Source organism: Pygoscelis adeliae, unplaced genomic scaffold, assembly GCF_000699105.1.
Source record: "Pygoscelis adeliae isolate BGI_AS28 unplaced genomic scaffold, ASM69910v1 Scaffold227, whole genome shotgun sequence".
Taxonomy (NCBI): Eukaryota; Metazoa; Chordata; class Aves; order Sphenisciformes; family Spheniscidae; genus Pygoscelis; species Pygoscelis adeliae.
In genome coordinates, this window is record NW_008825100.1 from 3,537,396 (window position 1) to 3,564,369 (window position 26,974).

Sequence of the window (26,974 nt, forward strand, 5' to 3'; positions counted from 1 at the left end):
ATGATAGGTAACACTTCATGTACCGTAAATCATCTCTCTACAGCTGTTTTTTTTCTTTACATAGGTGAAGATGTCAAACCATTTACTCCTGGGAAAGCCAAGGAAATTGTGATGTCTCTACAGCAACCCGCAGTCTTCTGTAACATGGTTGGCGACTGGCCAGCCCTGCACTGGAATGCGAAATACCTTTCTGCGGTGTTGGATGGGAAGACGATCCAGTTTAGGCTAGGTCTGAAGACGGTGGATTTAGGTGAGACTGAGGTGGACTGGTGTTACATGTCACAACTCTCATTTTTAGGTTCTGCAGTCCTCTGCCTCTCCATTATCACTGTTCACTTTCTAATGTATTACTTTCCACCACAGGCTTTGCTTTTAGGGCATTGGGTTCGGCCAACAGTGGAACTCTCTCTTTCTTGTGTGTTTATTCTTAGTAGGAAGTCTGGTGAATAACACTAACATGAGAATCAAGCATCTCCGTCTTCTTTCCTTGCTTTGTAGTATGTGTGGTTGGTCCTGGTCTTTTACATGATTCAGATGTTCATGTGAGCTGAGCTTCCATATCCAACAAACCTGAGTGCGTTAAAAAATTAGCCAATTAACTGGTCTATCTTGGGGTTTTTTAATCTGGATAATGGTAATAATTTTCACCTTCCTCTCAGAGGTTTTAAAGGACCATGGTTGTTTTCAATCCTTTAAAAGTCCTGTGATGAAAGATGCTATAGAAGTATAAAGCATTAAGAAAATTACTTGACACCAGTACAATAATCTCACCTCTAACCCTCCAGATTCACTCTGACATCTAGGAACACGCCATGTGAGAAAGACAATTTTTGCACTTGATTTTAAGAACTACAACTCCATTTTGGTCTGTAGCCACACAATACTAGTCATAGTCTATCCATGGACAGAGTTTCATACCAGGGAGGGAAGATACAGGAAACATGCTCCAAGGTGGCAATCCACTAGCCACGTATAGACCACCACATACACTTCAGGAACAATGATGACTACTTCTTTCCTTCTGGTTTAATTTCCTTTTAATTTTAACTGTTATTTTCTAGGAGTTAACCAAAACTGAGACTAAAAACTTCAACATCTTGGACAGCAAGAACTTCCTTAGTAGCTAATTTAGATGGACAAAAATCTTTGAAAAAAAAAGTAAATTGCTTTTAATGATCATTTCAGTTCCTACAAATTCAATTCGTTATTCATGCCCTGTACGTCCTTTGCCCTCCCAACCACATACCAAAATACATTTTGCCATGCACTTTCTTCCTTTTGCCTAAAGCATCTTGTCTCCCTTCAATCTTTTTTTCTCCCTAGGCCAGACAAACCCAGTTCTTAAAAAATGTTCAATATAAGTCATGGTTTTTTAGACCCCACCTAGCTATTCTTTCTGTACTTTTCTAACCTTCTTCAGTTGGACCACCTCTTTCTTGGAATACAGGGTCTGCACAAAGACTCCAGATGAGGGTCTGCCAGTTCCTATGGAAGTGGTAGGATTACATCACATTATCTTACTTAACAACACCGTGTTACTGACCATATTATTTCATGTTCAGTTTTTGCAAGAGAAGTGATGAAACGGAAGGAAGTGTTAGAGGGAAAATGCTTGGCATTTCAGGATTTCAAAGCATTTTACCAGCATTGATTAATGATTCCTATGCCATTCCTGGGGAAACAGACGCTATTTATTCACTTTCTACAGATGGGATAACTGAGGTGTAGAATTAATACATCGGTACACATCTTCACAGCAACATCTCTATAGTTCCATGAGGTATCAGCCAGTTCTTGCACTACTTGTGAAAGGCATCCCATTGCCATTAGGGAAGAAGTTACATATATATAACATTTTCCTTGATACCTTGTTAATATATCTCAGTTGTAATACGCAAGGCTTACCAGGTAAAAGGATAGTTGTGGTCCTAGTCTCCATTAATTGGTAGGCACCTTTTGAGAGCCAAATGGGTATTCCAGCTGGGAAAGCTTCTGATGGGATTGATGAAGTGTTATGTAGCTAAGTGATGGATTGATGCTACCAACTAAGTAGATAAGAGTCATCACTTAGCAATAACTTGTAGTCGCTATGGCTGTAGGGCAGATTTAAATTGGAATTCATATCTTGAAGTTGCATCTATCTGTATTTTGCTTTTTCATAAAGGCATCAATCCCTAGGCAGCAATCGGTTTGTCTCCAGGAACCTCCATTACATGCTAATGTGAGCTAGAAATGTGTTCAAGATGGGTAGAACCTTCAGGGGTTATATTGTAACTGAATGAGACCCGTGATGCTATAAAAAAATTTGCATTGTAAGGATATATCAGTGAAGCCATTACCCAAGCCATCTCAGAGTCTGAAATAATGTAATACATTTCATGTGCCACTGTCATTTGGAAGATGGTTGATCTCACTCTTGTGTGCTTAACGTTGTTTTTCAACGAGGGCGTCTCTTTCTTATCGTTGTTCACGCTAACTTTCCCAGATGAAACTGAGGCAGTGATGTGGTTAGAGAAAGCAGCAGGAGAATACAACTAAAATTGTATTGATCTCTCTGAATAGTCCTCCCATGTTTACAATAGCTTCATTGCCTTAAGACTAGACGGGACCACTCCTGCCACTGCGTTGGAATCATATGCAAGAAAGAAACTGTTCTCCTGCTTGTGGTTATATTTTGGTGTCACTCTGAAATGACTGCTTCAGAGTTTCTGAGGTGATTTAAGCCATGAGGTTCATCTGGAAGATGCTAAATAATTTGGGACCTCTTACTATGACAACTTCTCATCTTTCTTTAGTGCACATCTGCAGCCTGGGGGGATTCCCAAATGGAAGATTCCTTAATACAAAAAAGTGAGAACTGCAAATCGGGCAACTTGGTGGGAGTTGCTTGGATTTTATATTTGCTTTTCTTGCTAGTTTGGAACTTCCTGAGGCATATGGATGTGGAAGGCACATTTGAAACATGGAAAACATGGGAGCTAGCAGTATTATTTTTGTGAATTATTTGTACCTACCTAAGTTTGTGTGTTTGATAGTATTCTGTCTGATTACACAAGTTAAACAGTATGTGTCCATAAAAGGGGCAAAAATACAATCAGAGGATTAAGCATTGACAGAGATACCTCCAGAGAGAGTACCAGCATTCGTTACAAGAACAATGAAGGTGCTGTTAATCAGGAAATCCCTATCCATCTGGTTCTAGCCACCCTAAAAGATTTATTTTTCTGACGTGAGATAAAGGGTGGGGAGCCGCTACAGAAGTTGAGTTTCTGGCAGAGAAAATGCAGCATTATAGTCCATCTATCTGATGGCTACCTGGAGCACACCAGCAATTACAAAGGAAGAAGAAAGCTTAGACAAAACTGACTTCTGTATGCAGATATTTCTTATTTTTACCATTTTCTCTGGTTGTGGAGTAAAATGAATAAACAATGAGTTTACTGTGAAGAAGCTGGAGAGAGCAAGAGGTTGTCATGCTGATCAGTTATGAATCACAGGATCTCTGGAGGAAATTTCTCTTAGAGATGCTGGATAGAGCTGATGCTGTCAGATACGCAGTTGGATAGGAAAGGGCTGCAACTTGGACATCTGCCCAAAAGGTTATACCACTAAGGATGGTGAAAGAATTCAAGCCTCTGAGGTTTGATACAGAGAGGGACTGCAAACATGGCTATAGACTCAGTAGCTGAATTGGAGGCTACAAATACAAATACTGTACACTGAATAAATGTCGCATAAAGCTGAGATTTGAGAGGGTTATTGAAGTTGGATGTGGATGGCCAGCTTTTTGGTTTGTGAGTGTGCCTGTGCTTTGTTATAGTATTAAATGGCTATTCTTCGCTTGGATTATTTGTTTAAATAATTTTAATTCCCCAGCAGCTGCGAATAGACACTTGGTTTTCTTTTAGATTTAAAGAACTGGAGGAGACATTTCACGTGCATTCTTGCTGGAGCTTTAGGGTATTTTCTAAGGCTATTATCCTTTTTTTCTACATTTCCCTTAGTGTATGTTGCAAACACTGTCTTTCTGAGTAGAACAGAATTTGGCATCTGTTGGGACCAGACCTTAACTGAGGAGGAGAGCTGCTTCCTCGAAAAAGCACTTCTTCCCTCTCTCCCTCCCTCCGGTTTCAATTTGTGGCATTAGGTGGGAGAGAGGAGGATTGTCATGCCTTCAAATACCATGTCATCAGACAGCACTGGTAGCTTACTTTAGACTTACATGGCTTAATCTACAATTTATCAATTCTGAAACACCTTCAGCTTTTAGTCATTAAGTATTAGCAAACTGGTTAATAATGTTCTTGCTTTCAGCTGCCCATTGCTAACATTTTCATCCTGGTTGCAGTCTACAAATCCATCTAAGCAATCTGTCTAGATTGCCCAAATACATTTTTTATTACTATTTATTTTTCCATAAGCACCCACACCTTGGTACTGAACAAGTTACAAATTAAACCAAGAACCCTGCCCTGAGGAGATTGTATCCTAGAAGATAGTCTTTTCTTTCATAGTTGGATTTTTTTAAATGAAGCTCAGAGTGAAATACACTGTGAGGTAGAAAGAGCCTATTTCTTGCCTTTAAAACACTTGCTCCTGAATTATCTTGGAAAATAGGCAGTGTCCTAAGCTCTGTTTGTTCTCATCAAAATAATACAGATATTGAGCCACTTTCAGTAGTGCTTGGATCTTTTATCTAATTTTTCCATCAGATCGTCTTTTAGTAAAATGATGTGCATTAATGATTGGGTATCAGGAGAGGGCATTGGACTGCAACACAGACAAGAAATCAGATATAGGAGGTTTTGGTTATTGTAGGTGATTTATATGTCTTGTATGCAGTTCTTAGGTAGGGAGCCCTTCTACTGCACAGACCCTGGTTATGGATTGCTGAATAGCAGGGCTTATCTGACATTTTTAGTTAATGAATTTGATAGTGAGGGGAAGGAAAACCATTGCCTAGGCTACTACAATGGAAAATGGCAAAATGATAGTGATAAAGGTTTGTAAAAGCTGTTCTCCCGCCCAAAGGGAATAAGAACAAATGTATGAGACTCTATGGGAATTGCTGCGATAACAAAATGAGAGCAGTAAAGAACGAAGAACTGCTGCTGCACAACAGTGAAAGGATCCCACTTCTGAGCAGCTCTATGCAAGTTATACAAGGTTAAATTGTAGCTCTGTCATTGTCATTCATGCAGGCTGCAGTAATTTTTTTCCCAGTAGTAGTTATAGTAATTTTTTTTTTTAACATAGGATAAGTCTCTTCGAAGCTGGCGCAATTAGCAGCTGTGGGAAATGAAGATCTCTGATTAACCACAATTAAAGTATGCTGTGATGTGGGTTATCTTGTAGGCCTTCCAAGTGACCTGACCTTGAGCTGAAAGGCTGTATCAGTCAGCCTGACCAAAGCATGACGGGAGCAAAACACTGCTGGTAAATACTTTTTATGTCTGCCAAGGAACACCGCAATATGCTTTTGTCAGTCCCAAATGAAAAATAAGGACATACAGCATTTTAGATGGATCTTTGGCATGCATGTGGCTCCATAATTTGCTTCCTACACGTTACTGTGCTGATTTGGTTATTGCTTTAGGGAAAGGGAAAGATGAACATGTCCATCTACATAAATGCACGGAGACAAACTAAAGGGTACACAAATACTTGTGTGCCCATTTGCAGCTCACACTTAAGAAGGGAGATGAAGCAAAGGACAGGCTCTCAGTTGTTTAGGGAACTTGGGCATATTATTGAGTTACTGTGCTGAAGGGTGCCTTGCACATGAACAACAGTAACTATTGGTGTGCTTTTACCTCACAGCAAGTTCAAGGTAACAGCTATTCACTTAAACCTTAACGAAAAAGCAACAGTCTCAGACTTTAATTATGAGGTAGGTGATGAGAACCATTTTATTGATCAGAGTCAAGCCACCTAGTCCCACTTCGTATCTCATGTTGCATTTAACCAGAGCTGAGAGAGAAACTACATATTATTTTTACTAGATCTGTGTTCAGTGCTCATGTAATATTTGGCTTTTTTTTTGTTGCTCTAGTTCCCCAGTTTGAAACCAGGTGTAGCTATGTGAAGGCTACACTTGAAGAATTTTTGGCTTGGAGTTGTGGGCAGCCTTCTTGTCTCTCTGGACCATTCAGTTGTTACGAGTACTCCAAATATTGGGCTTACGCTGACTACAAATACATTGCCAGGATATTTGAAGACAAGCCAGAAATTTTCCAGGTAAAACAATATTATCTCTTCCTAGTTAGTCATTGCAAATTATCTAGTGTAGCTTCTGAAACCTCTACTGCTTCTTTGGCCATTTATTTTAAAATTTTGAAATAAAAGCTATTGGCTCTTAGGCTAACGGAGAACTAGTACCAAGTGGTAGCCGTCTGAAATTCTGGGTCTCCTTATATGCTTAAAAACACCACCACAAGTGACAAAAACAACTACCAGATTGGCAGCATTCCCCTTCCCATTTAGCCCAGCATCATTTTGTGACTGAGCAGGCTTGGGGAGCACTGAGTCATGTGTGTGACCTCTGCAGCTGAACACCTTCCCTGCACATCTGCCGAAGGCATGGAAGTGTGGTGGGAATAGGGTGTGGAGATGACAGGCAGCTGGCAGGCCTGGCATGTTGGAAACTTCAGGCCCTGCTTCTGCCCCAAATCCTTCTTGTACCCAAATGGTATCCAAATTAACAGCTCCCCTCAGGAGGGAGGATTTGATGGCATGGATTCATTTGTAGCAACAAGGCTGTAACATGGTTTTGCTCCGTGTTTTGCCTTGTGGCTTCTTTTCTCAAGCAGCACAGTTCCTTCCCTTCATATATTTAGATTAACTGTGAGGAGGAGAGATTCTGAGTCTGCAGGGTTATTATACCTTGATTGTCTGTGGATGCAGTAAAATACATGAAGTAACCTGTCCGTGGAAGTACATAATCTATGGTAATTTCCAAATGCAGGTATTAGGACACCTACCTGGGGTATTTTCTTCTACTTTCTCCATGTCCATCTGCTATTTCAATGTATTGGTTCATCTACATTCCTACTACTTCTCCTTGCAAATTGTAAGAGGGCAAAATTAAGGATAGCTACACAAAAGGTGTATGTTTTCAAAAGATATAAAAAAAGAATAGTAAATGAAGCCTTACTCATTTTTATACTTTCAAATGTGAAGATGGAATCATAATTCTCTGCTATCACTGGAATGACAGAGTACGAACTGATAAGCCCTCTCAAATTAATTATTTCCTCAGAAAACATTTCTCATGCTCCTTATATGTATTTTATTCTTTTATACCAGTAAAATTTGTATTTTTCAGTGCTCAGTCTTTTTTCAGACTGTCTCTTTCCCATCATTCTGTGGGTTGGAAGGTAAGGTTTGGGCACAGAGACCATCTTACCTTTCTTTCTCCCCTCCCTTCCTAAGCACACTGAAACACAACCAGGATCACATAAACTTGGGCTGCACGACTGGTACTGAGTCGTGTTGTTTGAACTAAGTTGGGAGCTCCAGTGATGTTTCAGGCTTCCCCAGACCTTTGAGTGTCTTCCTCTATCTGTGGTCTTGCCTTGGTCTCCTCTCTTTCTGCCTCAACAGACAGCATTTTCCTGTGTTTTATCACACAAGATAATAGCAGCTCAGAAGACCTGAATAGCCTGCTGCTTCATTTGGTCAATAAAAACACACTTGAAGGAAACAACCATTTTCCTACTTCCTTCTTCCCCTTGCCCCATTCAAGAACAAAATTGAGGCTCCAGGAATTGCATTTCAGTGCAGGTGTCACACCACAACCTCATCACCTGACCTATAAGAAGCAACAGATTGTACTGTGATTTTAGAATAGACACGCATAATGGTTATGCCGTGGATTTATTTTGTAAAGCAGAATCTGGAGAGGAAAAAACCACTGATGTTATGCAAGCAAATATGCTGTATGTCATCTGCCAGTTTCACAGGCATGGGAGTGAAATGCATCCATCAGTTCCAGACTCATAAGGCTTTTGAAACACTGCTACACAATTTATACCAGCCAAAAGAGTTCTTTGTAGAAATTCTCTTCCATTCTTGTGTGAATTTGATGATAACCCCTCTTCTCTTTTTAGATTTTATTTAGATTTGCATAAGGTGATTTGAAGGGGAAAAGAAGGCCAACTGCACTGTTATTTATAGTGATCAATAGGGCCATTTAGAAGTTGTTTGAAATTTAGATAGCACTGTTTATCATTTACAGTTGTGTGGGCTAAGGTAATGATTCCATTATTCTAATCTATGAGCAGTATCTAGCATCTTAGAATTTTTGTTCAGTTGATATTTCATTACAGAATTTGAGATATAAATCAGAAGCAAGATATATGCGTGAAGTTTAAATAGAAATGAGACCTTTTAAAGTGACATGCGGGTACAGATTAACTTCATTATAAGCAGCAAAAGAAATAAATATAATTCACAAGTTATGTGCCATCTGTTATGGTTGGAACACCTTTTAGTGCATTTTTTCTTACTGTGGCTTTTTATTGTAGAAAAGGAACCCACTGTGTCAAGATTTCAGTAATCCTACCAGTTCCTTTTCAGTTCATTAGTTAAAAACTATTTTACCCATAATCGCTTCAACTATTTACTACAGCTGCAGCATTTTCAAAAAGTTCTTTTAAATCTAATATTGATTATGTGTGCTTTCTTTCCACTTAAATTGTAACAAAATACAAAAACTATTTAGGTGTGAGATTAAAGTGTAGAGATGGTGTTACGCTTAACTTTATCACTGAAATAGTTGTATTGGATTTTAAATTTTATGGCTGCTCAAATCTATAGGAGCAACTTTTTCTTTTTGATTTTTTGCTGCCTTTGACAAATGTTTATATTACACTTCTGCATTTTTTCCAAATGTTACCTTTAAAATCAATAACTCTGAAATTCAAAATCTTTAGCAACACCTAATTTTTGGGAAGGCTATTGCTCATTTTGAGGGTTTCCTGATACAGAGTCATGGTGAAGTCATCCTTACAATAATGTCTAGCTGTGGTTTTCCTCATCCATAGATCTTAAAAAAGGATAGTCATCCACGTGTCTGCAAGCAGCTAGCTTACATACTTAAATTAGGAGGCTAGAGTCCTATTTTCTCTTTACAGACAGCGGAAAGAGAGAGACTTTTCCAAGGTGTGATTGAGAGTGCTTTGACAAGAGCAGGAGCCAAGCTTAAATTAGGTTCCTAAAGTTAGGTGATGCAAGTGACCCCGAAGTGCTTTACTGAAATGGAACAAATACCGTTATCTTCCTTTTCAAGATGGGAAAAATAAAGCTCAGAGATTAAGTGATTTGCCTGAGACCATCAGGAAGCCAGGAATTGAATCTCTGTTTCCTAAGGCTCAGTCTGGGGCTCCAGCCAAAAGCCACCGGTATCTCTGGCCAGTATACTTCAAGTGCTTTCCAATAAACAAATGATCAGGCCCTGCAGGTGGCAGGGTGAGCTAGAGAAACATGGGAAAGCTTTATCCAAGCTATACAGAGCCATCCTGCAAAACCCTTGAATTATCTGAAAAATACCTCACTGTCCCTTGTTCCAGCTGTCATCCCCAAGGGATTGCTTGTGGAAGGATCAATGGACTGGAAAGCTCCAGGATCACATTCATAAGACATGCATACCTGTTCTGCCCTTTCTCACCATGTAATCGAGTTGTTTTAAGTTTACTGCCTCCGCAGTTGCAAAGGCAGGAGAAGAATTTGTCCATTAAATAATAAGAACCTTAAAAAAACCCAGCATACCACTGGGTCAGAGATGGGGTAAAGTCTGCGTTTCCAGAATACATGGAAAAAGCTGGGACAGGAGCAAAGAGAGAGCAAATATGCCACATGGATTATCAAATTGGTTTGAAAAGGGAATACGGATTTTTCTTTCCTTCCTTTCATTTTTTTTTAAATGCCATATATCAGAATTTTTCTAAAAGCAATCCTGAGCTTGGGTGGATGGTTAAGAGTGGAGAAAGGAAAAAAAGAGTGTTTGAAAAGAAGGAAAAGAAGCCATGTGTGGCCACGAGCAGTTGGGCAGTCCTTCTGTAGAGCAAGTGGGTAACTTGAGTGATATGAAAGATGGGGATGAGAACTGGAGACAGAGATCTGGGAGGCTGTGTAGTCAGACAGAAAAAGAAGAAAGTCAGCAAAAGAAACACTACTCAAGAGGAGAATTTTGGAGGGAGGGCCACAGGCCATGCATGTGGGAGCCCCACCAAGTAGCAACAGCTGCAGTGGATAAAGAGTGACTGAGCAGTGGAGGAGAGAAGACGAGAGACTCAGAGAACTGAGGGAAGGATGTGAATCAGTTCAACAGCTTACATAAATAACCTTTTCATTGCTGTAGGATATAAGGTGGTCTGACTTTGGTTTTCCTGGAAGAAGTGGAAAAGAGAGCACGCTGTGGATTGGTTCTGAAGGAGCAAACACCCCCTGCCATTTGGACTCCTATGGCTGCAACTTAGTGTTGCAAGTACAGGGAAGGTAACAAGTGCATGTACATACAACAAATACAGAACAAAGTTATACTGTGCTATAAAGTTAGTTTTGGACCCTTGAGTATTAATTCTAGGTCCTGATTATTTTAGTTTTCTGAGCTCTCAATGATTGAAGAGCATCAGAACTGTTCTATAGGAAACGGCAGAACTTCAGGAGGTTGGAGTTTGACTGGGGCACAGAGGTAACACAATTTTATTTTCTTCTGTTTGCGGAAGATCTTTCCTGATCTGTGTGTTATGTGGTCCAATAATAAACATTTTAATCTTCCTACTAGTTATGAACTCAGGAATTTGGAATTAGGAGATAAATTAGGAGTTAAAAATAAAAAGCCCAGAAACAAAACAGAAATAAACTACTGTAGACTTTTACGATATTCTCTGTGCAAGAGCCTCTAATAATCCTGCTAGAATCAATTTAAAAGGGGAACATCAGGATGGGAGCAGCCAGCTGTGAGCAAAGTTGAAAGGGACACTTGAGGCTCCAAACTAATTTTGGAGCATGTGGCTTTGTTGCTATATCTTTCTGCCTGTTTGCATGCTGTCTTTTTTTTTTTTCCCCCATTCTTTTTTTTCTCCTTTCCTTGCATATTGGCCTCAAGGGTTTTTTGTTACCTATTATTGCTAGAGTAATGCTAGAGTAACAAAACAAGTCGCATGCATTTTTTAGGTTTGATAGTATAGAGTGGAAGGAATAATTTGCCAGTGGGATTTTAATGTGATTAATTACTCTGACATTTTATAGAACAGTAAAATTGTGGTGGTCTTATGATTAAGGTGCAGGACTGGGAGTCAGGCATGCTGGCTTCTATGCTGGGCAGTGCCACAGATTGACTGGCTGTAAGGCCTGAGGCAAATGAATTTGTCATCATCTTATCTGTAAGAAGGGTAACTCTGTTTAGCACTCAGGCAGGTTTTCATTCATGTTTATAAACAGCCTTGAGATCCTTGGGTGAACATGCAGCAGAGGCACTCTGGAAGCCCCCCTCAGCACTGTGCTTTGCTGCAACCACCCTGTAGACTTCAGATCGCATCAGTAAGCATTATGCATTGAAGTCCAGACACTTAAGTGTATTTAGGAGCCAGAAATCTCATTGAAAACCATGAGACTTACATGCCTAGATATCTTCTAAGGATCCACCTAAGTACTGGGTGTACTAAACAAGTACAGTAATCTAGCAGACCTGATACCTCCCCTGCCTCTTTGATCTCTACCTTCAGGTGTTGAACTCGAGCCAGAGTTCCGGCATCACGTAGCAATTTTGCCTGCCTTCCCAAGACACTTCCTCCCCCTCTGGTAGAACAAAATCCTTATTCCTTGCAGGGAAAGAAGCAGCCTAAAGCCTTTGCATGGCCTGAAAAGACAAAGTTGTTTTCCTCTTCAGAGCAAAGGCTAGATTTATATAGATCGCAAACTTCCACCAGCTTGTGAATCCTGTGCTTCTTCAGAGCAGTAAGATTCCCTTTCGAGACTCACAAAGACAGGCTTTGTACCAGAATATAAGCTTATGCTAAACTTAAATAGATTTGCCTTTGCATGTTTTCCTTTTCAGAGCAAAGGCTATAAATAGATCGCAAACTTCCACCAGCTTGTGAATCCTGTGCTTCTTCAGAGCAGAAAGATTCCCTTTCGAGACTCACAAAGACAGGCTTTGTACCAGAATATAAGCTTATGCTAAACTTAAATAGATTTGCCTTTGCAGGAAAGCCAGGGATGACTCCTTAGCCCTTTGTTGCTATCTTGAATTTCCTCCTTGCATCCCTTTGGCTTCTTAATTTTTTGCTTCATGATATTGCTTTGTCATAAGCCTGCAGGATTAACCCATGAGCCTCCTAACCTAGTTGTTCTCTGCCCCTTCAGAGGCTCTAGTTTGGAGGGCAAAATAAAGTTGCAATAGGGCTTGAGTTTCAGGAGAACTATTTTTTGTGCTTGCACCCAGCAGTAGCTTTGGTAATTACCAAGAAATGTCAGCGGCCGATGGCACTTCCATCTGTGCCGATCTCTGCAGTTCTGGCTATCCTGCTATTCCTGTCTCTTCTGTTTTTGTGCCATTTGGCTGCTTTTCTCCCATTTTCAGATCTGTGACTTGGAACTGACAACCAGAAGAAGTAGGCAAAAAGAAAGAAGTGAGTACCAAGGAAAGGGACAAAAAGGAAAGATCTCACTAAAGTCTGAAACAAAGAGGAGAGCTGCTCAAATTGTCCAACTGTGCTGCAAAGTACTGCCTTTATTTTTCCATTGCTTAGTGCATAGGTCACTGTTGTACTGATTGTCTGGCACCTCTTAAAAATAATAAATTCTCCCTTTGTGTATTCCTTTCTGGTTATTTCCATCACCTAAAGTACTGCCATATAAAATTCATATTTCTAAATAACATATGTACCTGCTAAGATATTTCGTTTATAGTACCCATAAAACTGGCACCACCAGTTTTGGCATATTCTTTTTTCTCTCTTTGATCTGGTCTATGTAAGTGAAATAGAAACATTAGCTTCTGAGGATGAGGTCCGTGTCTCAGCTCTGCTTGGCCCAGCACTGCGGTGTGTTGAACCGCTTCTTTGGGCGCATAGAGAGCAACCTGGAACATGTGTGCCCTCATGAGCAGAATGACCTTGTCCTGCTCTATCTGGGCATTTAGTCATGCCCAGTGAGTTCTTAACCCTAGTGGCCCATGCAAGCCACATTTTCATCATGTGGTACTGATAACAAAAAAATACAGGTGTTTAAGGATGCTTATGTCTATGAATGTCTCTGGTTTTTATTTATGCCATCTGTGGCATAGGAGCATCAAGGTGAGTTTTACTAAGAATGAGGGGTTTGTGACTAACCAGCCATGTAAGTGCTGTAGGTGAAGATAAGAGACAGAAGATCATGTCCATACCCCTTAGTCTTACCATTGTATCCACACAATGCCCTCCAAGCATCTATTTATTCAGTGAATGAAAGTATGTTGTCTCTAACAGAACTATTTCCCCTGGTTTATAGAGCAATTTTTAATGCTCTGAGCATCTGGAAATGCTGCATGTTGCTCTGTAAAAAGGAGGAAGGAGGAACCAGATGGAAGAGCTTTTTTTTTTTATTTTATCTGCCTTTTGAAAATAATTTGTGAGAAGCTGTAAATCTTTTCAGTTAAAAAATTAAAAAGTGGAATATTTTAAAAACACTTTTAGGAGACAGCCTGTAAGCACTGCCTGTGTTCTCACGGCGTAGGAGATTCACACAGCGAGGCAGATTTATGTTTTATTGAAAACCTTGCTACTGCCTTTAGTTCTTTGCTGTAACTGACATGCACTGAATACATTTTTATCTTCTCTCTATTTTCAGGAAGAGATGGCACCTCTTCCCACCTGGTGACACCAGTTTCCTTTATCCCACCAGGATCCCTTATGAGGAATCCAGCATATTCAGCAAAGTCAACGTTGCCAACCCTGATCTGAAATGCTTTCCCAAGTTTAGGAACGCAACAGCCCATGTGGTTACACTCAGTCCAGGACAGGTACCATTCACATATGAGCTTTACATTACTTTAAAGATTTAGTAAATTATTTAACTGGCTAATTAAGGGCTAGGAAATCTTAACAAATTGACTGTGGAACTCTGCTCTCCCTACAGTCTGCACTCAGGCTTAGGTACATTTCTCTCAGCACGGGAACTTTTTTTGCTCAGTTACTTTACTAGCCTTTTTTGTACAAAAACCACAAACATTTGGAGAGTTAGTTCAATCAGCTGCCCAATTCTGTCACAGTTCTTGCAATCACCTCCAATTTGTCTACTCTAAAACTTCCTTGAACAGTACTCCAACCTGTCTACTCTGAAACCTGTATGTTCCATAAAATGTGTTTGATTAATGAGTGTGTAGAGCCAGCAAAGGAGTTCATATTTTGATAGTGAATAACCTTCACCAGGGAACATTGGGCCAACTTGTTGCTTTAATAACAGAGTATTACAACGATGATACTTGCATTTAGAGCACACACCATCCAGAGGTTTCATGGTGCTTTACAAGGATGTGAGGATATTACTAACCCTGTTTTAGTGAGAAAGTTCAGTTATAAGTGCCTGCCTTATAGTCACACAGGCAGTCAGCAGCAGTATGAGAGTAGGGCTCAGGACTCTTAATTCCTAGTCGTCTGCCATAAATAGCGTCCTTTATTTAATCACCATGGTCTGTATTTGGAGTCTGAATTACCCTTTTTCATTTGTTCAGCAGTGCATGTCCTCGTAAAACACTCCTGTGCATCTCAAACTGTCAGGCCTTTCCAAAGGAATTTTGCAATGTTCATTGCTCCGACCGCTTAAGACGGTGGAGTTGACGCTTGTACCACCTTTTCACCCTTCTAGCAGATGTTGTCACCTCTTTTGACCTGCCAGCTCAGTGACTTACACAAGTGCTCCCTTGCCCCTAGCTGGCAAACCCAGCTGCCTTCAACAATTGAAATAACGGATTTTTGCTAATCTAGCTAATTTTGAAGAGAGAGTGAGGGGCAATCCTGTGAACTGGTGAGATGGTGGACTGGAGCAGGATAGTAGTTTCCAACAAGAGGATGATGTCTGTCAGCTGGGAAGAGTATGGTCTTCTGCTGGTACAGTTGCAAATGGGGAATCTGTGATCAACCTTCATTGTTTGCTATACATTAGCTCCTAGTCATACTCCTAAAGCAAATTATTAGTTTTGCATTCTGCACTTTGTAAGGTTGCAGTGTTCAATAATTTAAAGCACAAAGAACAAATTTTTCTATTAATAAAAATGCCACATCCATTCAGCACTGCATTATCCATGATCCCCAACACTATTTCAATTTACAATCTCCTTTGGAATGATCAAGTATGGTAGTGAACTTTTAATATGATTTTAATTTTAATTAGGCTTAAAGCAATTACAAGTTAATCTTGCTAGGAATAGAGATCTTGAGCCAGCTCAGTAATACAAATTGTCTGCATTGCTGTGAAGGAGATACCGTTTGGATTTCTGGGGAGAAAGTTAATTTAGAGGCAATGATGGAGCAGTGAGGTATTGCCTTTATCCATTCTATCAGTGCCTTTTGGGCGATGCTTTCCAGCATCTCATCCAGAAGCTTATGGGGCAGGTGGCTGGGGACTGCTGCCGTTTGATGGAGAGGAAAGGAATGACCTAGAAGAACTCCTCTGTTAACAAGGGAGAGCATCCCTAAATAATAACAATCTTGATACATGCTTAGCAGTGGTTTTCATGTAGAATTAATACAATTACTGCAGAATTTGCAGCCAGCTTTATTTTGTGATAATACATAGCATCTCCATTCCTTCCCAGAGGGTACGCAGAACATTTTGGATTAGATATTGCAACAATAAAGGGTTGAAAAATAAAGATAAAGGTGTTCTTAGGTATTCAGGACAGCAACTGCATGTAGGGTGAGTGCAGCTTTGAATATCAGAAACTTCATGTGCCTAATGCCACCTTCTGGTCGTTGTTTGCTACAAGCCATTTTTCTACACCCATTTAAGGCTTTAAAGCAGAATTCCTTCCTATAACATTGTACCAATGCACAATGCCTACTTCGATTGCATCCTTTGTGCCCTTTCACAGTGTTGTTCAGAGGTGAATCTCTGTTATGAATTTAGGTAGTTGGCTGAGACTTCAGTTTTAATAAGGTTTCATCCTGTGCTTGACCATTGGCTGTGGGCTGAATTTCCACAGAGGTGTTCATACAACTTCTGGTTATACGTTAGTGATCTGTTCTCGATACAAATTATGATAACATTTAGATATCTAATTTATTAAAATAGGCAACTGAGCAGTTTTAGAGTTTGCAGCTGTACATGACTACATCCATAAAGTTACAAGCTCAAGTTGTATCACAAAAATATAGGGGCTCCTTATAAATATTTGGACCTGTCCACCTATGCGAGGTTGCAAGGCTGAGTGGTAAGTATGGAGCAAGAGGTTGACTGCTGGTGGATTTGTGCTCACTGAACTAGTGAGTTTTCACCCAAAGCATTAGTATTTTGTTTTATTCGTTCATAAATTCTGCAGTATTTCTAGTGTCACCTTGATTGTTTTCACAAATACACAAATACTGCTTAAGAGATCGCAAATGGGGCAAAACACGTTTGTTCTAGTATCTTCCACCCCACACTCTGGGACAAGTGTTAAGAGAGTTAGGGTAAGAAAGATCCGCTACCCTCATCTTAAACCCCATCCAGGACAGATGCCCTGTCTGCCATAAGTTGGAAGAACCTGGCACCTCTACAAGGCAATTCATCCTCCCCGTCTTATACAATTACAGGCCTGCAGGAACATTCATCCCGTCTTGTCCTTCAGCACAGGCTATAAGAGAAGCCTATGCACATAGATGCTTAACATTTTTAATGATTAAAAAGAGAGATGAATCCCACCTGAAAAGGCTACAAAAAACTGAGATGCTACACAAATACAAAATCATCGGTCATTCTTTCCTCTGCCCCACTTCTCACCAGCTTCTTGCTTCCTTCCTGCTTGCTAATGTAATTGTTCTTAATCCATCTTCCTCTTAATCCATATCCACATAACTAGACAATGGTAAAAAGACGAGAAAGCGCATCTCAGCTTGTCTGAAGGTAGACACGTGAGGCTCCACACATCTGACCTCCTAATGGAGAGCAAGCACCTTGTACGCTGGGCTCCCATGAGTAATGCCATTCCCCCTCATGCTACCCCAGACGGGAGGGGCAGCGGACACCAGGACCCATGCTGTTACAGGCAGCACTCAGCTGCCCTGCTGCCTGCTCTCCTGCTTCCTGGCCCTGTGTCCCAGATGCAGCCTGGAGCCAGAGGAGCTGCGGTGCAGCTCTAGACACCAGAGATGGGAGGAAAGACCTAACTGACCTAATCTCAGAGGCACATTGAGTCCGAGAAGGATGCTCCCTTCCAGCCTTGAAAAACATTGTCACAGTATGGGAAGAGTGATTTAAAAAATGATCAACGTTATTACTTACTGTCTCTCACCGTGGTCTGCTGCTCAGAAGCTCTCCTCCCTGCTTTTCTTGCCTGCCTTCTGAAAGTCTAAAGAAGCACGTCTCAAACTCAGTCTGTGTCCACAACTACAGTTATCACTAAGTTGCTGTGTATAGCTGTAGGGTTTTCTCTTTCTGTTCTACTGCAGTATCATAACACACCATGGGATCCACCTTGGCAGCCAGAGCTCACAACAATGCAGGCAGACCTCTGATTTCCAACCCAACCCTGAGCAAGCAGAAATCTTCATGAAGTCAGGGAGGGATTTCCCTATGTGCCACCCTTTAAAGAAAAGGAGCGAGAACTTCAGATTGCGCTTAAAGTGGGGAGCAGCGGAACAGTCTCAATAATCAAGAAAAATTAAAAAAAAGGTGGTGTAGTAAGTCAGGAAATGCAGTAGTTCAAATTTTTTTAAAAGGCAATAAAATGTTCCAGTTCAGAGTATATAAAATACTTTTTAAAAGGGTTTGCAGTGAAAAACTGCTTTTGTTGGAAAAGAGTTTAAGTGATTTTAGTAAAGGAGAATTCAGAGTTTTCTGCAGCATTATGCATAGTAGATGGTTGATAATTCTGTTTTGGGGAAAGAAGAGGGGATTTTCATGTGTGAGACTACAGAGCTGGCCTCAGGTCACCCCATAGGGAAGGCTCTGTTCAACATGGCAGACAGCCCAACTCATCCTCCAGGCACCAGAAGTATCATCTCCATCACAGAAGAGACAGAGAATTTGGTGATGAAAACACCACTCGGCCTGCAACACACACGGAGAACCCCATGAGTGCACAAAAAGTCGAGCAAACCAAAGGTGAAAGCTGCCAGTTCCTTACTCTACTTTTCCACCTCCTCCCTGAGCTTCCCTCAATCCCTCACCTGGGTCACTACGGACACAGCATGGTAACAGCCCCATTCCCTTCCTGTCCACAGTGCTTCTCCCCAGGACTGTGTCTGTGTTTCTGCTGTCAGTGGCCTTAGGCCCTAGGGTGGGAAGACACCAGCTCAGCAGGGAGGCAGGGTAAGAAGCACCTTCCTAGCTCCAGGGCAGCCAGACACCGGCTAGACAGGGCATGGGCTGGGGTGGCAGTGCTCCCACAGAGTTGGCTAAGCATGCATTTATTTTATTTTTCATTGCCAGGGTTGCAAGCAGCTCTGGGATTTGCTTGGGTCCCCCCACAGTCCCCCATCTTTTTCTTCCCATCACACTGCCATTCTTTGGTGCTTCCTTTTCTTGCACATTTACACAAATACCTTTTCCTAATGAGCAGGAATTTCTTGGTATAATATTTCACTTGAGGGTATGTTCTCTTTTTGAAGCAATTCCACCTTTGCCCTACCTTTGCACTGTATCAGGTTAATCATGTCCATTGAGAATTTAAACCTGTTCTGTTCTCTGTGCTATACAAGTCTTCAGCATTGCTCCACTTGCTCTCCCAACTGTTCTTTTGGTTTCTTTCCTCCTGTTACAGACTAGAATTTCATTTTATCTTTTCTGGGATTTCTGTCCTACTTTGACTTCATGTGCTATATTTGCCTATCACTAGCCTAAATATTAAAATTATCTGATTGGTTGCTGTTTAGATCAGTATCTTCCCAGCCTACAAAGCTAGACATATTCTATAGAAAGCAGGCTAACACAAAATTGTCTCTTAGCTTGGAATAGTTCTGTCTTGCTTTTGCACTTTACATTTTCCCTGTAAAATGTTTGATGCATTTTTTCTGTGTGTTATTTCACTGTGGTTTACTTTCGCATTTCCTATTGAAATGTAATTTCAAAGTAGCTAAATCTGTGTCCCATATTCATAAACATATGGAAGTCTGCTTTATTTTATTGTGGAATTGATAGTTGCGGGGGGGGGGTGGGGGTAGATTTTTCTTTTGGTTTTGTTGTAGGGTTTTTTTGCTTCTAGTTTGCAAACCTAGAAGATTACTAGTTTGTAAAAGTAGAAGAATCCTACTATACTTCTCTGTTAGTTCTGTTGCTCCCTTGAGCAGCTGTATTTTTTTTGGTTTTAATTACTTTTTTCCATTTCTTTGTCTTCCTTAAAGTTTTAGCCCTTTTGCTTTTTGATAATTTCAATGTTCTTGCTGCCGTAAGTCCTTATTTTAGCAAGCATAAGCGTGCCCAAGAATAAAGAGGGAGGGGCAAGTATCTTTATGGTACCTGTTTTGCCTCTGAGTCACAGCTCTGTAGCTCCTCTATAAATTGCATCAGCAAACAGTGCCAGCTGCAGAAGTACACAACTTTGCAGTTATTACCCTTAACCTGCTGGCAAGTAAAATCTGATTAGTCTCTCCAAAGACCAAGTTCGTCCTCTTTGGTTTGAAAAGACTGGACTAGATGGGGGGGATTGTATTTTTTTCTCCTAGCTATATGTCCTCTTCCCAAAGCAATTCTGTTTCTACTTTGCACATTAATCATGTTGAGCCAGCACGTTCCATTCCTAATTTCCATCTTGGTTTTTCCAGGCAGCCCCTCTTACTGAAACTTCTATATACTTCCCTTAATTTGCCTCTTGCTTTTGTTCCGTTGCTACATACTCCCTCTCTGCACCATACCCCAATTCCCTAGTGTCTTCATCCACTTCTACAGCATGTTGCAAGCTCAGCTCACTCTTCCTATGGAAGTCTCACAGTAAAGACCCCGTTGTTGGAAACAGCTACTTACTCCAGAAGCTATGCCTTCTTCTGTTGTACACCAGAGTTTTCAGGCTTCATCATTATACCCTGTCATTTGGATGGCACCCAGATTCTTTAACAGAGTGCAACGTAAGATCCCCTATAGAGCAGATGAATCATTTTGTATGATTCTGCTGTCAGCGAAACATGGGCAAGCAGTTGCTAACAGATAAACCCATTGCAGCTAATGCAACTGCACTTTTCATTTCAAGTGTAGGTTTCTATGGTAAAAGCACTACTCTGAAACTTGTTCTATGTAGAAAACATGTTTTGGCTTCAGTCTGTGTAGGGTTTCGTACACTTTTAGATGTCAGGAAGAACTAATTGGTGATATATTTAAATAATGGCCCTCCATAGACTGACTTCCTTCTCTGTTTTGTATGCTGTGCTGGATTAAAGTACAATTTCCAAATGTTTTTGACCTTTAGAGAGCAAATGCTTTTTTTGTTTGACTTAAATTGAAACCTGTGGAGAACATTTTGTCCTGTGGCCCAAAAATGACTGTGCTCTGACTGTCCTGTAAGTGTTTGCGGGACTAGGGCCTCAATCATTGTTTCCTACACAGACATTTTCTCATTAGCCGTGTTTTGATATAATGAAGCACAGGGCTATCTAGGTAGCAGAACATTCTTTTAAGTAATTTGTGTCTACCAAGAAAAAGAATTGTCTGCAATTCAGATACAGATCATTGCTTCACTTTCTCCATTCTAAAGTGTATATTTTTATCCGTCTCTGACCATTTTTATTCCCTGTCAAAAACTATCTTTTATGCTTTTCTTGATAGCTCTATGTTAATCTAATGTTCAGTAATCTGTAAAGCTTGTACTATATCATCAAAACAACATTAGTGTCTTTGCACCGTAAAAGCCACGGGTTAGAATCAATTTTATGTCACAGCTATCATCCTGATATAGTTGCAAAGCTCTGATCTTAACCAAGTTGTCATGATTTCTGGGACACCTTCTTTTAAAAGCCTATCTACTAAAAGTGACAAGTTTAATACTGGTGAGTATTTACCAGAATTAAAGCTACATATTGTTAATCACCTAGATGAGCCTTAGGATACCTGCTTTTTGGGGAAGCCAGCTGGAAGTCCTTCTAAAGGAACTGGGAAGTCTGCTCAGTTGGAGAGTCCACAAAAGAATTCTTGCTTGGCTGAGACTTTCTCTAAAGCCCTGCTCTACTGCTACACCAGCCGCACTCCCTTTGCACAGCCAGACCTTGCTTACCTAGAACAGCTAGAAGGTTACAATCCTGCTTCACATGAGAAGGAGTTTGGATGAGAGGTAGTTCTGGATCATGTCTACTTCTTATATGATGATATTGATACAATGGAGGAGAGAGTGGGCATTTAAGTCTTGAGAAAAAGCTCTTTACAGGAAAGAAAGAAAGATCACCACCCACCCCTGTTCCTTGCCTCATTCTGCCTCTGCTAGTACCCTAATGCGACGTCTCTGATTCCAGGTCCTGCTCGTTCCAAGACACTGGTGGCACTATGTGGAATCCATTGACCCCATCACCATCAGCATAAACTCTTGGATTGAACTGGTATTTCCCTTTTTATGTCATGGTGATGTAGCAGTTCCATGTTTGCATGTATTATAAAGAGTAGGAAAGCTGACACAAATAATCCTGTCCCAGATTTGATGATCTCATGAAACACTTTTGAGCAGTTTCAATGGTACTTACATTTACATAGCATCTATTATCCTCAGGATCCCAGAAAACTTTGCAGACTTGCATGTTCTACCAGCATCATTTGTCAGCCACCACTAAAGTGCAGCTATGCTTTGCCAGTAGCACAATATTCAATTCAAGGTTTTTGCTAGAGAAAGCGCGGGGAGAAAAAAGAAGCATCTCTAGCAAGAAAACAGTGAAAAGAATATGACCTGAGCAGAGAAATGATGCCAGTCAGTACTCAAGCTGCATTTCCTACTTAGCTGCATTGAGCAGGAACTTTTGTAAGGATGAAGGCTGAAGCATTTTGTCCCTTGCCTGCCAGGGTCAGCCCTATTGGGTGTGCTGTATTCAGAGGCTGGTGAGGGAAGAGCCCTTATGGATTCAGTTTTTCCTGAAGAACCTTCCAAGGTTCCAGATCTGAAGCCCCAATTCAGCAGAAATCACGTGCAAGTTTACCTTAGTCAGGCAAACAATTAAACACAAGCTAAACTTTTCATGTCCAGTTTCTTATGGACTAGCTAGCTTTGTGCTGAATAGGGAACGACAAAACAACAGCGTCACCTCAAGCACATGCTTACATGCAAAGCTAAATTAGAATTTAAACCAGATTAATGTGATAGGAAGGGGCAGAGGACTTTAGAATTTTCATTTCTCTGTGATAGTTTTCATTTGCCTGGAGTTGGATTTTCTCAAGTACTTAATTAATTTTCTTTTCCCCAGGCTTTGATTTTTCTTGCTCATGTTAACCAGTATGTATGGGATGGTTCCAGGGATAGCATCTCAATGCTCCAGAAGGTTTTCTGATTCAAATAACTTTTTCATTAATCCTAGCCTAATATAAAAAAGACCCTTTGAAATGGCCTGTGAAAGCTGCCTCACTAAAATACTTATTGTTTTTTGTTTTTTTTTTTTTTAAAACCGTTTATTAGACTGGAAATCTGCAGGGGAATGAACACGTGTTCAACTGCTCTTCAAAGACTACACATTTCTTACACCAACATCAAACCAAGCATTTGCAGAGTAGAGGAATTCACTTGGGTGTTGCCCTCATGGAGAAATTTTCCAGATGAGATTGTTTTTAGAAATGACAGCAGGTTGACAGCCCATACTGAGTTCTTATATAGCCCTAAGTACAGTCAGGCTGCGTCCGGTGCCAGGGAGAGCACCAACAATGTTGTAGGGCAACCATTTAAGCTTGCTTTAAATTTGAGCAGCCTTTGAGGTGATTCAGAGGAACTGGCTGTGTACCCCGTGCTTGGAAGGGCCCTGACGTCAACACACACACTTGTACCCTAAGCTGTGCCTCACAAATTGTCCCCGTCTGGAGGAGCAGGTCAGGACTGGATCAGTTGTGCCAGGCTGGTAACTCCCAGGTGGCTGGGTGGTGTGTTAGCTATAGCATTTCTAGCTGTTCTTACGTGCTGCGAGGACAAAAAAACAAAAAAAAAAAAAAAAAGTGGAGCTAAACTCAATGGCCTTTCTGGTTGTAAAGGTCTTGCACAAGTCGCCAAGATCCTGTTTGGTGACAGCGAGAGCAGGTAGTTGTGTATGGCATCATGAGCAGAGGAGTGTTTGCTGGATCTTGCAAATGAATGACACAGACGCTCCCTCCCCAGATATAAAAAGCTGCCATAAACAAGTGTAGCTATTGCAACCCAGGTGAAAGTTCCTTACAGAAAGTATCCCTACAGCTGATGATATCAGCACTGTTAGGTGTTGGGCAGTCCATCTATGAAAATAAGTTCTGACATGGATGCTAAAAGACAATACTGAGAACATTTCCATTACCAAATCAAGCAGTTCTTGCTTGCAGCTGTTATCAGCTGCTTTCATATTGGCAGATGTGAATCACGCCAACATTTATAGTCCTAGTGAAACCATTAACTATATTGGCAAGACTTTAGAGTAGAAGCTAAATTTGTTTTCAGCTGGATGTGAGCTACTCAAAGTATTCCTTGCTTCCTAACATGCTCTCATGCAATCAGTACAACCCTGTTATTCTGCAGACCAGGATGAATACCAAGAGTGCAACACCTTAAATAATTTCCACATGTAGATACCAAACTCTGTGTTTTGGGGGCTTGTTATACAAGGCCATTAATAAGCCAAGCATCCAAAGCCACAGAATACTAAGAGCACTTCCCTCTGCTTCTATCCCAAATTCTGCTCAGGGTTCCAGAATTAATTACTGCCTTCAACACTCATACTAGCAAGATGCACGGTTTGCTTGACGTTCCCCAAAGCCACAATTAGGCAATTCAGGGCTGTGGGTTGACAAGGTTACATCTTTCTTCCAGAACTTCTATGTCTAAGCATCTCAATGAAAGCAAATTTACATATCCACTCCTAGGCACTTGTCATTGAAATAACTATATCACCCATCTTGTTTGGAGTCTTATTGTCTCCTTCCACATACAAGAAATTCAGTTAAGTAGGAAAGAAAGCTTAAAAAGATCTTATAAAGTTTTGTTCGGTTATCCTAAACTAGCTAGTACTCAGCTGCACAAGGGGATGATGCAGAAAGTGAAGGCCTGAAACAAAGAACCAGTTGCTAACTTAGTATTTAGTTTCACGGGAGTGCTTTCAGAGGAAACATGTTTTTCCTTCTGCTTATGTTTAAAACTGCAGCAGTTATGTCAGCTACTGTTACATGATAAAATATTTGCTGGATTTCCTTAAGACTCACTTTTGTGCCTCTCTAGCCCCCAGATAGTTGCTGCCTTGCTGTAACATCCTGTGTGTTTTAAGTACTTAAATTAGACGTAATATGTAGATATATAAAATTTGCTATGTACTTTCAAGGTCCTTCTAGTCCTAAAGAGCTATATAAATGCATACATTAATTAAATGCTAACATTGCATTGTAATTTCAAGCACCAGATTCAATTAACAGAACACTAGTAAGAAAAAAAATTATATACACACACTAGAATATTTTTTGCAAATCCTTATTCAGATGAGTAGTCACACCAAAGCCTGTGCTGTTACTCATGTGGGGGCTGTACGCATGTGTAGGAGCATCAAAAGTCTGAAGCCTTTCACTGGCTTCATATACATGAGTATGGCTTTCAAACTAACGCCATCCATTTAGTTCTTCCCAAGAACTTCCACGTTTCTGCAGAGACCCAAGTGCTAACCTATCTCCAAACACTTTCTGTTCCCTTGAGGCAGGATGCAGATCATGAAGCCCGTGTAGAAGAAGCAATAACTCGAATGCTGGTATGTGCCGTGAAATCAGCAGAAAATCCCAGTGATGGAGATCTCTGGCTAAATCCCACAGAGGTGAGCCCTCTCTTGCTCCCATTATAGCAGTGATAACAGAGAATTACTGACATTTTGCTTAGCTCCCCCTGAGTCTTTCTGCTGCCTGAGAAAGAGAATTTTAAATTCCTTCCTTTCACGTAGCAAAAGTAATTAATGGAAGATAATCATGCAACACTGAATTGAAACCTATCTCCTTTTAACTGAGTGTATCCTGGGTGTTTTCTTAGGTTGAGGCAACATCCCATGAAATCAATCTACAGTACCTGAATAAAGCAGTGTCTGCATATTTCAATTGCCAAAAGGCAAGTGTGTCAGAGCAGGCACGTCCCAGCAGCACTGGTGCAGAGCAAAGGACAAGCGCCTCATGCAAGAGGAAGAAAAGGAAAGTTGGCTGTGAACCAGAGGGCTGCAGATTACTAACCCATGAATTTGGCTTTTCAACATTTAAAGCAGAAAAGTTGCAGAAAGTACCTTTTGGGCCTCATCTTATTGAAGTTTTACCACAGTCTCAAGAAACAAGCTCGATGGGTGCAGTTGCAGTTGGAAGTGACAGTAGAGATCCCCATGAAAATGAAGGAGGACATTCTGGAAAGTTACACTGCACCAGGAAGCAATTGGTAATGAGTAATGACTGTGAAACGCCTGCACATCAAATGGATTCAGACAGCAGTCCAAACACCTCGCAAACAGCCCTTTCTACCAATGATTTGCTAGACTGTTTGGTTAATCCGCGTGTCATCAGTTTAGTGGCTCAGCTGCTGTTGGAGAGAACAAGAGTTTAGTGCCAGAGTGCTTTATCATTTCTGAAATAAATCAAATGGCAGCCTTATTCTGGGTGTTTAAGCTCAGTAATAATTGAATGTTTCATTTAAAATAATTTTTAGGTACAGACACAATTAATGGTTAAGTGGCAGACTGAAGTTGAGCTGAAAGAAGAATAACTGGTTAATGATGGCTGGGAAAAGAAAGGTGTGTTTTGTCAGAGAGCTCCTCAGTGTTATAAACAAAACAGAGCATACACAGTTATAATCCCACCTTGTTGCGTGGATGGGATCTTTAAAATGTTCTACAGTTGTAGGTGTTCATCAGCTCTGACCATTGGCTGGGGACAGCTGTGCAGAAACAAGCAGGCTCTGCATTTCAGGGGGTAACAGCATGGGCTGTAATTCTTCCTGGATTAAGTTTGCTAGACCTAAACTGCCAGAAAGGGGGGGATGTCATGTTCTTGCAGCGGTTTCTTGGGGTTTGGGGTTTGGTTTTTTTTTTCCTTTTAAATGAGAGCAGCCTAACTGTACTGACCAACAGCTTCAGTCTGAGCACCCTCGCTGCCCCAGGAACCAGGCAAACCAGCTCTGGTCTCAAGGCATCCCTCACCACAACGGTGAATCCTGCAAGCAGCAGTCACTAGGAATGAATGTGGCTTAGCCATATTGAAGAGATACTGCAGCACTTAATGCTTCACAGCTGGGGTCAGAATTGGAAAGCAGACTTGAAGCTAGATGCATTTGATCCATGTCTACGTTCAAGTAATAGACTTGATTCATCCCCACAGGCATGGGGATTGCAGCTTGCACCTTCCCGAGAGGAAGACTCGTCCCAGCAGAAAGATTAGTGCTCTGGGCCTCAGGGGGGGCAACTTAAGTCCTTAAGAGGCATACCGGAGACACTGAACCCTGCACTTGCTCACACCCCTCTACTGCCAAAGCTGGTCAGCAGCTGGAGGGCTGGAAAAGCACTTCTGTGCTGTCCTTCAACACCGCGCTTCAGGGCTGGGAAGATGCAGAGTAGCATCACTAGTGAAACAAGCACGGCTTGACGATAGACTTAGGAGGTGGTTACATAGCAGAGGAGGACTAAGAGTGGGAGAAGGTAGACTG

General features: G+C 41.0%; 1 protein-coding gene across 1 annotated transcript; it reads left to right on the plus strand.

Annotated features, from left to right (window-relative positions):
- On the plus strand, positions 1 to 25,961 carry HSPBAP1 (HSPB (heat shock 27kDa) associated protein 1). The gene is made up of 8 exons (XM_009327178.1): positions 1 to 7; positions 65 to 250; positions 6,053 to 6,237; positions 10,361 to 10,497; positions 13,834 to 14,005; positions 21,618 to 21,701; positions 25,005 to 25,115; positions 25,325 to 25,961. The coding sequence occupies exons 1-8, from the start codon at positions 1 to 3 to the stop codon at positions 25,877 to 25,879; spliced, it is 1,437 nt and encodes a 478-aa protein (XP_009325453.1). The 3' UTR covers positions 25,880 to 25,961.
- Positions 25,962 to 26,974: the final 1,013 nt, after the last annotated feature.